Source organism: Martes martes (assembly GCF_963455335.1).
Source record: "Martes martes genome assembly, chromosome: 3".
In the NCBI taxonomy this organism is placed as follows: Eukaryota; Metazoa; Chordata; class Mammalia; order Carnivora; family Mustelidae; genus Martes; species Martes martes.
The window spans coordinates 102,411,834-102,429,091 of record NC_137890.1 but is presented as its reverse complement, the minus strand read 5'-3'; the positions used below and the strand labels follow the sequence as shown (position 1 = coordinate 102,429,091).

Sequence of the window (17,258 nt, the reverse complement as noted above, 5' to 3'; positions counted from 1 at the left end):
GATGACTACTTGCCTCAAAATTATATGGCATGGGTGGAAATGGGTCATGGTATAGATGAAACAAGACTGACTAAAAATTGATAATTACCAAAGTAGTTGACAAGTACATAGGAGTTCATTATACTATCCACTTACTTTTGTATATGTTTGAAATTTTCTATAATTTAAAAAAAAAAAAAACATTTTTAAGCGGGGGTGGGGACAGAAGGAATGGATTGACAAATAAGAGACTTGCGGATATCAAGTACTGTGAGGGACCTAAAAAAGTCCTTACTCCTACTGAAGTAAACAGCTTCATTCCTAAAAATAGGATCCAAAAGAGTGGTCAACCTTTCAGAGATAACTGATATATAATTTACAGTTTCTTCTAAGTTCTTAGAAGCTGAGGAATCACAGTTCTTTTGCATCTCTGATACATGTCACATTGTTGTTTGGTGGACCAGCAGAACTTAAAAGTTTTTCAGCAAGATACCATGATGTATTTGGAAAATGGCAATCAGAATTTAAGTCCCCAATATGCCTTAGAAAAAAATCAACATTCTTAAAGTCTAAGAGTATCACCATAAATCACAAGAGATAATTATTATAATACTTAAAAAATTAACACTTAAATAAGCAAACCTTTTGGTATCGATTTTAATAGCAACAAAACTGTCTGAAGATGCTTCTGTCACTTTCTCATCTTCCCAACTTGCAGCCATCTGTGTAGACTGCTCATCATCACCTGTAAAACATTTCAAGGATACTTATAAGGCCAGTATCTGCTGATTCTTTTCCCTTAGAATATGGAATTTCAAATAAAATATATAATCCCATAAATACTACAAATAAATTGGTATTTTCTACCAAGTGTGAAAACTAAAATTTTCCCATAAAGTGAAAAGCATGATTATATGCACTGTTAACATTATAAAAAGTAACAAAAAACAGCTTAGGCTGCGGGAAAAAAAAAAAAATGAAGATGTAATGAAAAAGAATGAAGCTATCTAGGGGCGCCTGGGTGGCTCAGTGGGTTAAAGCCTCTGCCTTCGGCTCGGGTCATGATCTCAGGGTCCTGGGATCGAGCCCCACATCGGGCTCTCTGCTCCGCGGGGAGCCTGCTTCCTCCTCTCTCTCTGCCTGCCTCTCTGCCTACTTGTGATCTCTGTCTGTCAAATAAATAAATAAAATCTTAAAAAAAAAAATGAAGCTATCTAGATTTTACAAAATATTTTCTTAAAAAAGACATCCAAATTATGAAGCAAATAGTACCACAGTAATTACAAGTCATCGTGGAAATGTACAGCAGCTATTCTGGCTTTTGTACACGTGATTTTAGAAAATAAATATGCAACAGTCTTCTTTTATGTAGTACTTTTCTGTCAAGCTCAATGTCCCCACACCACATCATCACTCCCCAGAATTCCTCCAAGGTAGAGAGAAACAGGTGCAATTGTGATTGCAGTTTTGGACTTGCTTTTTATCACAGGTACGCTAATTTTAGAAGATATACTTATCCAGGGGCACCTAGGTGGCTCAGTAGGTTAAGTGTCCACTCCTGACTTCGGCTCAGGTCATGATCTCAGCATTCTGAGACAGAGACCTGAGATGGGCTCTGCACTCAGCAGGAGTCTGCTCCTCTCTCTCTTCCTTTCTCTCTGCCCCTCCACCTGGTCGCATGCATGCTGCGAGCATGCTCTCTCTCTCTCTCTAAAGTAAATAAATCTCAAAAAAAAAAAAAAAAGTTATGCTGATCCAAAAGTTATCTATGGTGATAGAACTCAGCATATCAGTTACCTGGGTAGAGGTGCTACTGATTGGGAAAGAGCATGAAGGAGCCTTCTGGGGGTGCTGGAAATGTATCTTATCTGGATGAGAGTTACGTGTGTGTTAATACATAAAAATTCACTGAGGGGCACCTGGGTGGCTCAGTGGGTTAAGCCTCTGCCTTCGGCTCAGGTCATGATCTCAGGGTCCTGGGATCGAGCCTCACATCGGGCTCTCTGCTCAGTGGGGAGCCTGCTTCCCCCTCTCTCTGTCTGCCTCTCTGCCTACTTGTGATCTCTCTCTCTCTCTGTGTCAAATAAATACATAAAATCTTTAAAAGAATACCATAAATAAGTCTGAAAAATCATCCAGCATCTTGCTGTTGATGTAGCTGGACAACTTAGATCTTATTCATCAGTCTGCTGAACTCTTCCTTTTTCAGAAACACAGATACTGTCCAAAAATTTTCTGATATCTTTGTTTTTAACTGTTGTGGCTTGCTAAATCAAAGCAGCTGAGTTTGATACAAGTCCAATGTCATTTCCTTCAAGAATTAACTCATCTTTCTGGACTTGAGATACTGAACAAACAATACGTGGCCTCATTCAAACCCGCAGATGTGTTTTTCACCCAAGAAATTCTAGATTTTAACAAGAGAACCATTCTCCCGAATAACAATGTTGATGGGGAAGTGATCATACAAAGACCTCATCTTGTAAGGGAAGCCTACTGTAGCCCCCTTGATCATGTTGTTTCGTTGTTTTTTGTTTTTTGTTTTTTTAAGTAATCTCTACAACCCATCTTGGGGCTCAAACTCACCACCCCAGGTCTTCTACCGACTGAGCCAGCCAGGAGTACCCTGTCCCCCAGGTCATATACTGTACATGACTACAAGTTATGTGAATAGTAGCCAGTTCTTTCCTATTTCCCCACCAATTGTCAACTTGGAGCCTCCTCTTTCTCCTTCTGAGGAGATAGAGTCCTACACTGACATGACTAAAGTCCCCTTGCAGGGTTCCTCTGGGGCCTTTCACAATAACTGTGCATCCCTTCACAGTGATGTCGACATTTTCTGGAATGCCAAGTCTGACTGCTGACTGCAGTAGATGTGGAAAGCTGTTCAGTCGATTATTAACATGGCAACTTTTGTTAAAAGAGTCTTACCACATCAATACTCTGCTCAAAATCCTACGATGGCTCCCAATTTCCCTTACATTATAAGTCAAAGTCCCTACAAATGGCCTCACGCCTCCAGTTACCTCTCTGACCTCATATCTCTTCACTTTTTTCCTATTCTGCTAATATAAAAAGACTCTTACTTTAAGGTCTTTGTACTAGTTGCTTCCTCTGCCTTGAATATTCTCCCCACAGATATTTACATGGTCAACACTCAACTCCCTTAAGTTCTTGGTCAAATATTACCTTCTCAATAAAGCCTTCCCTACTATACACTACTTTTTTTTTATTGTGTTATGTTAGTCACCATACATCATTAGTTTTTGATGTACTGTTCCAAGATTCATTGCTTACATATAACACCCAGTGCTTCATGCAATACATGTCCTCCTTAATTACCCACCACCAGGATCACCCATCCACCCACCCTTCTCCTCTCAAAAACCCCCAGTTTGTTTCTTGGAGTCCACAGTCTCTCGTGGTTTGTCTCCCACTCCGATTTCCCCCTCTCCTCTTTTCCTTTCCTTCTCCTAATGTCCTCCATGTTATTCCTTATGTTCCACAAGTAAGTGAAACCATATGATAATTGACTTTTTCTGCTTGACTTATTTCACCAAACATAATCTCCTCCAGTCCCCTCCATGTTGATACAAAAGTTGGGTATTCATCCTATCTGATGTCTGAGTAATATTTCATTTATATACGGACCGCATCATCTTTATCCATTCGTCTGTTGAAGGGCATCTCGGCTCTTTCCAGTTTGGCTACTGTGGACATTGCTGCTATAAGCATTGGGGGACATATGGCCCTTCTTTTCACTACATCTGTATCTTTGGGGTAAATACCCAGTAGACTATACACTACTTACACTACTTTCAAATGACAGCCTTTAGGGGCAGGCAGCTAGCTGGCTTAGTAGAGCATGCAACTCTTGATCTCAGGGTCATGAGCTTAAGGTCCACAAGTCCCATATATAAATAAAAATAAAAAATAAAATGACAGCCTTCAGGCATTCCCAAAGTTCTCTAATTTCCTGGTCTTTTTTCCCCTGTAATACTTTTGGCCTTCCAATAGACCATGTGTTTACTTATTATATTTACTGTCCCCCACAACTAGAATGCAGGCTCCATGAGAGCAAGGATTGTTTTCTTTTTTAATATAATTTTTTAATATAACTGAAATGCCTACAACACAACCTGGCATATGTTAAGTACCAGACATATAGCAAGCTCTCAATAAGTATTCTGTGGAATGAATAGCTATATTTCTTGTATAGTAAGTATCCTGGCATACCTACAATAATTGACTAATGCTGCATATTTGAGTATATTCTATGTGAGATGATCCAGGAAGAGGAGCTTGACAAATCTGGCCATGGAGAAGTAAACAGGGAGTAGAACACATCCACAGACCAGGACCAAAAAGAATGCCCATTAACAGATTCCCAGATGTTGAGAAAGCAAATGGGGGGAAATTATCATTTGCAGCGACATCATTCTGAGCACATCTTCAAACACTATGGGGTGGCATGTAAAATTCCAAGTGAATGACAAAATTATCAACCTAGAAAATAGCTATATGGGAACATTCTTACTACAAACATCCTTAGAGAAGAATGTGAGGTAATAAGGACCCTTTTTATTCATTCTTTTTTCATACATTCACAATTTTATTCCACATTTACTTTGTCCGAGGCATTGGGCTATAAGCTAAATGTGAAACAAATGAGACACTGTCTGCTCTCAGTGGAGTTTAAAAATCTAATGCTACAAAAAATATACTTAGTAAACAATTATAAATAATTATACTAATAAATGCTGTGAAAGAAAGAACTGATCTAAGAAAATAATGAGACCCTTTGAGATCAGACAGGGAAGCCTTCTCTGGGGTGACATTTAAACTAAGACCTAAAGGATGAAAAAGCTGAGCTGGGCCAAGAGCCTGAACAGTTCACTAAGCAGGATTTTATGCGTAGGAAAAGGCCTGTGTGACTGGGAATGTCATAAACAACATGGAACATGAGACAAGAGATGACTAAAGAGTTGAGATTCAAAGATGACTCCCAGAGGACAGTTTATCAATCTGGATGTAAAAGTCATGTCATTTACTAAATGTACAACACTGGTGAGGAGAAAAACAAGTTCAGGCAGTAAATATACTTTTATACTTGAGGATCTTGTGAGGCATCTAAGTGGGGATGACAAGTGGGTAGCTAGAAGTATGGCTCTCCTGCCTCTGAAGTTGGTACTTTTCACTATGTTGTACCACGTGGGGATGGTCCCAAATAACACATCCCCACTAGCAGTATCTGTGCATAACTAAGCTTAGTGGCAGCAGCAACAGCTGCTTGACCAACAGAGATGTAAAGCTGAATGGAATTCCTTAACCCACTGAGACCTACCTTAATTCTACAGAGTAAAATTATTAACCAACTTTAGTATCTTTAGTTTCTTATTAATCAGTATATGAACTATGCTATAGAGTTAGGTCGGCCTAAAATTTTAGTAGAAAATGTTGTATCCTTGGTAGTATCAGCAGCATCCAAAGTAAAGACACTTAAAAAGAACAATACAGGGGCATCTAGCTAGCTCAGTAGGTAGAGCATGTGACTCTTGATCTCAGGGTTGTGCGTTTGAGCCTCACACTGGGTATAGAGATTAAAAATAAGATAAAATCTTAAAAACAAACAAACAAACAAAAGAACAATACAAACTCAGAAGCAAAGAGTTGCAGAACTTAGTACAGCCAGGAATTCCAACCCAGAAAATGTCAACTAGTCAAAATCTAAAAGCTTTTTTGGTCTTTGGAACCAAAAAAGGCAGTAAATAGTGTCTGTCATGAAAAGTTTAGCCCACTAGCAACACTAGTCTGTGAACTGACACTTTGCTTCAGGATCCTTGTCAGAATATTCTACCTTCCCAAGAACAGAATCAAAACCTTCAGTTTTATTTTTTTGAATTTACAAAGACATAATAGTTTAAAAATACCTGCTAAGTTCTTGTCTGAACTAGTAGTAATCTCTCCAGTTTTAATTCTATAATTTTCTTTAATTCGTCTATGAAAATTTCACTAAATATAAACAACCTGCCTAAAGTGCTTCCCAACTGAGGGGTTATATGAAACAAAGTATGCCCTCAAGACCATTCTTCCAGCCTTTAAGATATCTTTTTAATCTTCTTTTTTTAAAATTTTTATTTGAGAGCGAGCGAGCGAGCATGAGACGGGAGAAGGTCAGAGGGAGAAGCAGACTCCCCATGGTGCTGGGAGCCCAATGCGGGTCCGACCCCGGGACTCCAGGATCATGACCTGAGCCAAAGGCAGTCACTTAACTAAATGTGACACCCAGGTGCCCTTAATTTTCTTCTTTTTTCTTTTAAACATCTTAATTTTATTTTATTTTTCTCAGTGTTTCAAGATTCACTGTTTCTTTTTAATTTTCTACTGAGCTGCTTTACTATTGTCAGGGTATCCCATCTAAGAAAATCATGAGTTCTGGCTATAACAAAGGTCCAGGCAATATGCAAGGGTTGCAGTTTCAAGACCCCACTAACTACATACTCCTGGAGTGAAACTAATCCTACCTAGTGTTCGGGATTAATGTCCGAAAACTCTAGAAAAGCCAACAGTATTTTAAACAGGTCAAGAGACAAACTCCTTTGACAGATGGTAACGGAGTTCCTACAAACATTCAACAGAGTCACTGATATTCCGCAAACATGTAATGTGTGCTCGTCAGTAAGAAGTTAATGGAATACACACACATACACAGACACAGAATCCCAAAGACCTCTAACTTTATTTTGCTACTGTAATAACTAGCACTACTGTTTCCTAATGTTCATTAATTAAATCTAGCATTTCTTATTTAAAATTAACTATTAAGTCCAAAAGCATCTTCTAGGAACATTTAGACACCATCAGTTGTGTTTTTTGTTTTAAAAATGACTACCATCAGGGAGACTGAGTGGTTCAGTCGGTTAAGTGTCTGACTCTTGATTTCAGCTCAGGTCATGATCTCAGGGTCCTGGGATCAAAGTTGGCATTGGGCTCCCCACCCAGCTGGGAGTCTGCCTGAGGATTCTCTCCCTCTCATTCTGTCCTTCCCCTCTAAAATAAATAAATCTTTTTTTTTTTTTTTTTTTTAATGTCTACCAGGGCACCCTGGGTGGCTCAGTCGAAAAGCATCTGCCTTTGGCTCAGGTCATGATCCCAGGGTCCTGGGATCAAGCCCCACATTGGACTCCCTGCTGGGCAGGAAGCCTGCTTCTCCCTCTTCCACTCTCCCTGCTTGTGCTCCCTCTCTCGCTGTGTTGTGTGTGTGTCTCTCTCTCTCCGTGAAATAAATAAATAAATAATCTTTTTTAAAAATTAAAAATAAATTAAAACAAATTAAAAAATTAAAAATTGACTACCATAATCCTAGATTTCCTGACTTCTACATCAATTTCATTAATCCATGAGGTCTACAGTTTCTCAGTTTTTCTCAAGAAACAAAAAACAAAACAAAAAACACAGCTTTTTGAAGCTGCTAAAAAAAAAATTTGTCAGGACAAGATGGAAATATTTTGTGATCCTGGTGCAGGTCACTTAACCACTGTGGACATAAATTTCCTCAACTAAGAAATGGGTATAATAATATCTGTTCTACTTATAAAGAATCAATGAAAAAAAAATTTAAAAAAAAAAAAAAAGGGCACCTGGGTGGCTCAGTGGCTTAAGCCGCTGCCTTCGGCTCAGGTCACGATCTCAGGGTCCTGGGATCGAGTCCCACATCTGGCTCTCTGCTCAGCAGGGAGCCTGCTTCCCCCTCCCCCTCTCTGCCTGCCTCTCTGTCTACTTGTGATCTCTCTCTGTCAAATAAATAAATAAAATATTTTTAAAAAAATAAAAAAAAATCAATGAGATTTTATGTGAACAACAACTTAAAATGTCATAAAACTACTACTATGCTCTTAATAAGTATAGATAATTTAATTTTCCTTTCCTTTTTAATCCCTTTTTACCCTTTTTCTTCTTACAGGATTACAGCAGTTATGCATCTAAAATATAACTCTAAAGACGCACAAGAGGATCAAACTGCTCTTCTAATTAACAATGAACTAAAAATTTGGCATAACTTAAAACAATTATAAATTTCAAACTTAATTTTAAGTGAAGCTCATATTTTAGCCTCTGTTCATGGCGGTGCATAAAGTTATAGAGCTGTTATCTAGTCTCCCAAGGGTCATTAAGTTAATGAGTACACCGTTATTAAGCATAAATTGCTGAAATAATACACCTCAAATTAATAGAAATCACAAACACTAATTTGGCTCATGTGATGAGAATAGCAAAACCATAGAGGCTTAGGTCTACTGTAAATCTAGAAGATTTCTGTAATAAAATAGGGTAGTAATAAAAGACGGAGCAAAATAAACCAGAGTAACACAGGATAAATGAGTTAGCTCACGTTCTCGAAACTATAGATATTAGACTAGGTAGACAGCAAAACGAACCAAAGACTGAAAGGCTACTTCTTCTAAACAAACGGTACAAAAACCAAGTTGCAACAAAGCAAATACTCCACATTAGACTCTCTCCCCCTGTTAGAATTTAAAAAAAAAAAAAATCCAACCTATATAAAGCTCAAAAGTTTGCGTTTCAGGAACGTACGATCGCCAGTAGCCGTGAACATCAGGTGGTTTCTCTTTGTTGCTAACCGATGACACAGCTTTCTTCCTGACAGTCCACAACTAATTACGAACCGAACTGCCTGCCTAATGGCCTGTCTCTATCCCCACCTAAACACTTGTGCTACACAAACGTTAAGCATCCCGAAGCGGGTCCTCGGGGGCAGAGACATCTACCGGGGTGCCCGAGAGAGAGCTGTTGGGGTCTAAGTGCGCCAACTCCTTAGGGGGCGCAGCAGGGGTACGCGGCTAGGGCCTTCGGGACGCGGCCCCGTGCCCTGCCAGAGCTGTAGGCGGGGCTCTAAAAGCTGTGGGGCGAGGCGGGGACCGTGCCTCCTGCCGGGGTGTGGGAGAAGCGGGAGCTGGGGGCCTAGTCAGGCCCCGCATGTCCCAAACGGAAAGGGGAAGCGCTGGGAAACCAGGGACGGCAGCCTGGGCCTGTCGGAGTTCGGAAGAAAGGCTAGAACTGGAGGTAGGCCGAAGGAGTGTCCGGTCACAACTCGGGCCCCCGCCCCCTTCACCTGCCACGAATACCACGAAGACCGCGCCGCTCCTCTTGGCCGACGCGATGGCGGCCGGAATGGCGCCCTGGAACCACAACATCGCTCTCCTCTGGCCCAGGCGTTCGCTCGGAGTGTTGTAGCCGCGGTCCCGAAGCTGACCCCGCCCTCTCCTTCGTCTGGCTCCGCAGCCCCCACAGCCCCAGCTGATCTGGCCCCCGCCTCCGCGCAAGCACGCAGTCCCGTCAGCAGTCCCCTGGGACGCGCGCAAGCGCGCGGACCAGGCGCGCTCTGCGCCCCGTGACGCCGCACGTCGCCGTGGGCACCGCGCCCCAGTGCCTTGTCTCGTTGGCAAGTTGGTGTGGGCGCGCGGCCGCTAGGCCTCAGACTCCGCAGTTCCGGAAGTGGAAGAGCCAGTGGGAAAGATGACTAACCGCTACGGTGCGACGGCGACGCCTTCATAAAGCATGACGGGAATTGTAGTCTTCTTAGGCTTCTTTTCCTCCTCTGGGGAAAACGTAACTGTCGTTTCCGGGGCACAGCTGAAGGGGGCAGCAGTGAGAGAGCCTTTTTCCAATCTGTAAAGGGGAGGAGAGGACACGGTGCCCACTGTCTACGAGGTGTCCTCCGCCGTCTCATTGAAACGTTAAGTATGGAGGAAGTCGTCCCCGCCCCGGTTTGAAATCCTAATTGTGGACGATGTAATTCTTTATGATGATTAATGGCCATTGTGTGATAAGGTAGGTGCTTCTTTGCATGGAACTAAGTGGGCTTCGTCTCCTGCTGAACTTAGTGGCCCAACACTGAAAAAGAGAAAGGGTAAAAACCGCAACGTCAACCTCTGTAATACCATACAGCCTGTGATCTGCGGGGAGGTGCTGGTAGAATGCAAGCCTCCCGCAGTTTCCTAGTCGTTGGCCAGAGATCAATCCAAAACCTCAAAACAGTGGCTATGCTATTGCCACAGCTGCTTTCTAAAGTGACTGAAAAGCGGAGAATAAGCATTCGTTCTCCGTGGTAATACAAAAGAGGAGGGCAGATAATGCTTTTGTTTACAATTTTACGTGAGAATGTTCCATAATCAAGATAATGGCATTTTGGGGGTGGTTGCCATTAAATAAAAACTGAGGGCGCCTGGGTGGCTCAGTGGGTTAAACCCCCTTCGGCTCAGGTCATGATCTCAGGGTCCTTGGATCGAGCCCCACATCGGGCTCTGTGCTCAGCAGGGAGCCTGCTTCCTCCTCTCTCTGCCTGCCTCTCTGCCTACTTGTGATCTCCTCTGTGAAATAAATAAATAAAATCTTTTAAAAAATAAAAATAAAATAAAAACAGATCCCAGGGCTCCTGGCCTGCTCAGTCGGTGGAGTAGGTGACTCTTGATCTTGGGGTCGTGAGGTCCAGACCCACCTTGTATGTAGAGATTACTTCAAAATGAAATCTTTAAAAAAAAATTTTTTTTTAATAAAATGAAAACTGGCCCATACTGTAATGTAATTCCATTTCTGGAATTACAGAGTCTCTAATAACTATTAGCTAAGGCTTATATATTTTTTTTAAAGTTGCGTATGTCATATTATACGTTTTACATCAGTTGAATTGTCCCCTCGGCAGTACAACCATTTGACAATCTTTGCAGGATTAAGGGGCTACATCTGAAAACACCTCTTTCCTATAACTATTTTACCTAAAAATAGTTAACAGATTGCACTCTGATTTGTATTTACTTTTTTCCAATCAGGCCTCTTATATAGTGTTTATATACACTGAAACATAATGCTGATTACAGACCATTGTTGCTTATATAGGACATAATTTCTCAAGAAGAATTAAGAGTTGATCTTCCATATTAATTTTAAATGGGTTTCTAAAAATTCAATTAACCCATAAATTCTTTCAGTAGAACGATGTCTTTATTTCTAATGTTAGAATTAAACAATGTAAGAATCATTCATAGCCAAGGCGCCTAAGTGGCTCAGCCATTTAAGTGTCTGCTGCCTTCAGCTCAGGTTATGATCCCAGGCTCCTGGGATCAAGCCCCCTATCGGGCTCCCAGCTGAGTGGGGAGCCTGCTTCTCCCTCTCCCTCTGTCTGCTTGGACTCTCACTCTCTGTCAAATAAATGAAAAAAATCTTAAAAAAAAAAAAAAAAAGAATCAGGGGCGCCTGGGTGGCTCGGTGGGTTAAGCTGCTGCCTTCGGCTCAGGTCATGATCTCGGGGTCCTGGGATCGAGTCCTGCATCGGGCTCTCTGCTCAGCGGGGAGCCTGCTTCCCCCTCTCTCTCTGTCTGCCTATCTGCCTACTTGTGATCTCTCTCTCTGTCAAATAAATAAATAAATAAATCTTTAAAAAAAAAAGAATCATTCATAGCCTTTAATTCATTTATCAGATAGTTATTGCTCATCTACTCTGAGCTAGACATGCATACCTGGCATGGATAACAGTGAGGCAATCAGACAAGGGCCCTGACTTTGTGACTGCACAATCTAAAGAGGAAGGCAGACACTGAACAAGTGATTGTAAGTGAGGATGAATGTCACAAAAGGGGAGATTCTAAGGGCTTCAGAAATGTGTGATGATGACCAAAAATGTGTGATGGCCAAACATGGATAGCAGGGTTAGGAAAAGCCCTTCCTGAGGAAATGACATGTCAGGGAAAATCTAACCACGTGAAGGAGAAGACTAATCAGGGTAGAAGAAGCATTAATGTGAGAACAGCACACTTGAACTGAAATGTCCAGAATGGCTAAAACGTAGTGCAGATGAGGCTGGAAAGATAGGCAAGAATATCACACAAGGCCTTGGAAATCATATTAAAGATTGCAGACATTATTCTCAAAGTTGCAGAAAGTCACTGAAGAATTTTAAACAGAGGAGTTACATAGAAGACTTGTGTTTTTAACATGCAACTATGCTACAGTTTAAATGGACTGGATTGGAAGTGGGATGGGTGAATGTGAAGAGACTGGTTTAAGAGGCAACTGTCCATGTGTAAGGGAGATGGAGAGGTGGATACTTTTGATGTTTTGGAAGCAGACCCAACAGTTTTGTGGATTTATTAGATACAGAATTTGAGGAAGGAGGAGTCAAGAAGAAATTTTGGGTTTCTGTCTTAAGAAATTATATAGAAGGTGTTACTGAGAGGGAAAACATTGAAGGAAGAGAAAGTTGAGGGGGAGGAGTGCATGAAGATGTGAGTTCAAAACTTGACATGTTTTTGGAGTGCTGGAGACACAAAGTGGAGATGTTAAGTAGGCATATGCTAGGTTTGGAGCTCAGAAAACAGTTCTTAAACCAAGAGGTAGGAATTTCTACATACAGCAGATAAGTGACGCTCTGGAGGATGCTGTCATTTATGGAGTATGAAAGTGAGGTGAGGATAAGGGGATCTGACTGAAGTTTCAACCTCTAACATCTACAGGGTTGTATGGAAAAGTGTAAATCAATAAAGGAAACTCAGGAAAAATGATGGTGGGTTGGGGGAGGGACTGTGTGGAGGAAAGTGGGAGGGTAGAGAGAGTTTTGAGAAGGGAGTGAGAAGTGACTATGTTGAATTCTGCTATTGGGTCAATTTAGAGAAGATTTTTAAATGTCCATTGTTTTTAGCAACACAGAGGTGATTATCAACTTAGCAAGAAGGACTTTGGATTCTTCTCTGTGTAAGTTAGATGGCAGTTGGGTGGGTTGAAGAGAGAAGGGGGAGGTAAGGAAGAGGTATCAGTAAGTGTGAAGGGAAGGAAGAAAGGGATTTGGAGTGGAAAAGAACAACCCATTTAAACGATTAAAGAAACATGTACACAATTCGATACTGATAGAAAAGAGCTATGGGAACACAGGAAAGAGGGAGGGCTCTATGAAGACTGGAAGGAATATGAGGTATATGGCAAATTCTGCTAATAGCCTACCAGACAATCATTCTTTTCCCACATCCCCGCGGAGTTTCCCCATTTGGGGAAACTGCCAGACACTTATTTTTTCAACCTCCTCTTCCTTGCAGGGCTTCATGGGAAGGGAGGGGGCACTTCAAGGCAGAGTTTTCCTAGTAAAAGGAATCACATGGAAGAAAGCACAACCCTTCTTTGCTGTAAGTGGTTGTGGGCACACGATGCCTGGTACTGCTGCAGCTATCTTGTGGCCACGAGAAAAAGACATTGCCAACACTCTGAGAATGACAAAATGGAATATGGAAAGCACTTGTATGTATGTTGACACAAGTCTTGTCTTGTGAGATAATAACTAGGACAGTTACTGTAAGTCAAATGTTGCTTATTGTACTCACCACCATTCTAGACAAGCTGGAATGGGACCCAGAGCTCAGGCAGAAGAGATACCCTTTCCATTTTAACCGGAAGAAGAGAAAAAAAAAAAAATTAGCCATAAATCCATTTGTAAGTTTCAAGACATGCAATATTCACGAGAAGGTGAATGATTCAGTGCCAGCCCTTTACCATTGCTTGAAAAAGAAGTCAAAGCTGGACTGGTAATATCACCTTGAAATATAAAGTTCTACACATGCTTTTTAATCCCTGCCCCCCCTTTTTTAAATCCACAGAAGCTTGCACCTGTTTACCACCAGAGGAGGCTATATGACTTGTATATTGCGAAGCCATTTATATAAAAAAACATGTAAAGGGAAAATTATATTCTCTGGTTTTGTTTTTTCTTGAGTGAAAGAGGGAAAAGTGTAAAGATATTAAAATGATAATACAAAGGATAATCACTTGCCTATAGACCAGTGAGAGAATAGTTTAGTTATAATGTAAGGCTTATGGATGCATGTACATTTAAAAAGGAGAGAAGGAACATTTGAATATATTCCAAACCTCACAACAGTCACATTTTCATGAGTAAAGATGGGATGGATTCTTTCCTGGCTTCTCGTAGAGATCCAGGTGAATAAGACCAATAAAAAGTGGCAGTGACTCTATTAGCAAGGCATAAGGCAGTAATTGAAGTAGGTAAGCCCATGGACTCCAGAGTTAGGTTTTCCTGGTTCATTTATACAGCCAACACTTACTGTGTGACCTTGGGAAATTTCTTCACCCCTCTCACACTTCAGTTCCCTCACTGATAAATTGGGATAAATATAGAAACTCTCCTTTTATGGCTATTGTCATAAAATAGGGACCTTTGTAAGTGTTGAGCAAGTTCTAGGCACATAGTAATTATCTGCTTTATACATGCTAGCTATTATTTCTGCCTGCCTGCCTGCCAAAACCATGCTTCAGAAAAATAAATATGTGCCTTTCAGGATCCAAAGTGTTTGATTCAGCCAGATCATTTCTTCATTTAATTACTGGACCAATATTTATTGAGAAAGGCCTGGTAAGATCTGAGAATGGATTAGTAAACAAAAGCAGTAGTCATTTTTCCTGCTCTGAAAATTGCATGCTGATGGATAGGAAGGCATTAGCAACTAATTGGCCAATTACTCATACAATTACCCTTGCGATTAATGCTTCGAAGACAAAGTACATTAGGGTTAATACTGGCAGGAATGACTTAGTCTGGAGGACTAAATTGGGGAGCTCTGGGGGAAGAGCGGGTTACCTGAAGGAAGTGATATTTGAGGTAAGATCTGAAGTGTGAGCACAGATTAACCAGAAGTTGGAGGAAAGGTGGCAAGAATAAATGTTCCAGGCAGCGGGTAAGTTACATGTGGAAAAAATCCTCAAGTTTCAGTGGCTTAACACAAGAAAGGCTTATTTCTCATTCATTTCACAGACTATGCCAATCAGAGAGGTAAAGTGGAGTCGGCACATGGGGCTCTGCTCCATATAGTCAAGAACTCTTGAATCTTCCCATCCAGCAGCTGCTCCTTTTCTTGACACCCTGGAGATTGCCGTTAGCTCCTCCACATGCAGCCAACAAGCAAATTTCACTGTCTACATATCACCTGGAAATCTTTGTTAAAAATGTAGATTCAGAATCAAGTAGGTCTGGAGTTAGACCTGAGACTGTGCGTTTACATTAAGTCCTCTGGTGATACCGATTAACAGCTAGTTTCTAGCCCCCACTCTGATTAACAAGGACAGAAGGAATGTCTCAGAAGGTTTAGGAACCAGGCATATTCTTCTGCTCATGTTGTTGGCAAAACAGATGCATGGCTACCTAGGAGCAGAGGACAGGAAACCTAATTTGGCAATGTGCCAGGGAAGAGACACAACTCCACCTCCCATAGTTTGCTGAAAAACGAACTGATCTCTGCCATAGATGGGGAAAAACCCCAGTTTCTGGCAGAAGATTACTTTTGTACAGAACTCTGGAGATGACAATTTGGCATGTTTGTGACGCTTAGGGAGGTCCAGTGTGACCAGAACATAGGAAGAAAGAGGGCAAGTGCCAGGTAAGCCTAAGCAAGGGTCACAGCGTGCAAGACCTAAGAGGTGAGGTTAAGGACTTTAGACAGTGGAAAGTCCCTGAAATATATTGAACAGGAAAGGGATATGAATAAGATCTGTGTTAAAAAGTTCACCCTGGGGCACCTGGGTGGTTCATTGGGTTAAGCGTCTGACTCTTGGTTTCAGCTCAGGTCGTGATCTCAGAGTTGTGGGATCCAGCCCCATGTCAGGCTCTTGCGCTGAGCAGGGAGTCTGCTTGAGATTCTCTCTCCCTCTCCTTTTGCCCTTCTCCTGCTCACACAAGGATAGTCTGTGTCTCTCTCTGTGTCTCTCTCTCTCAAATAAACAATATTTTAAAAAAATAATAAAAAATTAAAAAGTTCACCCAGACTGCAGAGGAGAGAGTAGATGGTGAGGGGAATGAGGAGAGAGCACCCAGAACCTGTCACAGATGGCCAGGTACGAAATGGCAGGGGTCTTCAGACACGATGTTGCTCTCCTATGCTACCAAAGATAGAAGACATGTTGACTATTCTACCCCATATCTCTGCATATTTCTAAGCTTCTACTCTCAAATCATACAACCCACACTTTTTTAAAAAAGTAAACTCTATACCCAATGTGGGGCTCACGACCCCAAGAGCAAGAGTCACATGCTCTCCTGACTCAGCCAGCCAGGCACCACTGTACAGTCCCTACTTGATTTTCACTGTATTTGCAGTCTTTGTCTAGTCAACATTTATTGAGTCTACTGTATATAAAATTCTACTGGACATTGAGGATGTATGAGACATTATTGCAGTTTTTTAGGACAGTGTTGTCTCATAGGATTTTCTGCAATGGAGGGAATGTTTTATAGCTGCTTAATTCAGTGCGGTAGCCACTAACCATCTGAAATGTGGCTAGCGCAACTGCTATTGAGCATCTGAAATGTGGCTAGCACAACTGCGAAACTGAATTTATAATTAATTTAATTTAAATGTAATTCATTTACTAGCTACATGTGTCTAGTAGTTACCATTTTGGATAATAGAGCTTCAGGAGTTGGAATAAAATGAGAGGATAACTAGCAATTCTTGACAGTACGTCATTAAAACCAAGTAAGTCACATAAAATAGAATAAACTGTGTTGGGGCGCCTGGAGAGCTCAAGTCAGTTGAGCATCTGCCTTTAGCTCAGGTCATGATCCCTAGGTCATGGGATCAAGCCCTATGTCGGGCTCCCTGATCTGCAGGAGAGTCTGCTTCTCCCTCTCCCTCTGCCCCTATCCCTGCTTGCACGCGCGTGCTCTCTCTCTAATAAATAAATGAAATCTTAAAAAAAGAATAAACTCTGTTACATACAATTAAGATAGGGATACAGAGTTTAAGGCACAGTCTTCAGAGTTGTAGAAGTGATGAAAAGACTTAATTTGTTGTTTAATCTCTCTAAGCTTCACTAAAATGTAGCTAGTCATACTGACCTCCATGAGTTATTTTCAGAATGAAATGAGATCATATATGCAGTACAGACACACAGAAACAATACAACTATAGGGAATTCTGTGCAGTTCCTGCTTCCTCTCCTTGTTCTCTTCTTAATCCCATTCTCCTGGATGTGAACGTGGCTGGTGGAGCCTCAGATCACAAGCCCTATCACAGCCTCGGTCTTCTGAGCAAAAGGGAAGCTGGGAATTGAGTCAACCTGGCCTCTCTTTTGGGGGAAGAAGGACTTGCAATGTGAGAATTTCCCCAAATATAGGAATAGAAAGGGTATTCAAAAGGTGTCCAAATTTGACAGATGTCCTCAAGAGTGATGTTTTGGTGACAGTGGAATATAGGATAAGGTAG

The 17,258-nt window shown here is 41.4% G+C and overlaps 1 protein-coding gene and 1 pseudogene across 3 annotated transcripts in view; both read right to left on the bottom strand.

Annotated features, from left to right (window-relative positions):
• The window catches only part of UBXN4 (UBX domain protein 4), a 53,181-nt gene extending 43,686 nt beyond the window's left edge, over positions 1 to 9,495 (bottom strand). The window contains exons 1-2 of one of the 2 annotated variants that reach the window (XM_080799797.1): positions 9,126 to 9,495; positions 622 to 724 (exon numbers count right to left, since the gene is read on the bottom strand). In XM_080799797.1, the coding sequence (XP_080655923.1) occupies positions 622 to 701 (80 nt within the window). In that variant the 5' untranslated portion in view covers positions 702 to 724; positions 9,126 to 9,495. Of the gene's footprint in view, positions 1 to 621; positions 725 to 9,112 lie in introns of both variants that reach the window. The other variant, XM_080799796.1, reaches the window with a different exon arrangement.
• Positions 2,154 to 8,764, bottom strand: LOC308339811 (large ribosomal subunit protein uL6-like; annotated as a pseudogene). Its single transcript has 3 exons — positions 8,726 to 8,764; positions 2,631 to 2,843; positions 2,154 to 2,503 (listed from the first exon to the last, which is right to left on the bottom strand). The product of its transcript is annotated as a large ribosomal subunit protein uL6-like (transcript).
• Positions 9,496 to 17,258: the final 7,763 nt, after the last annotated feature.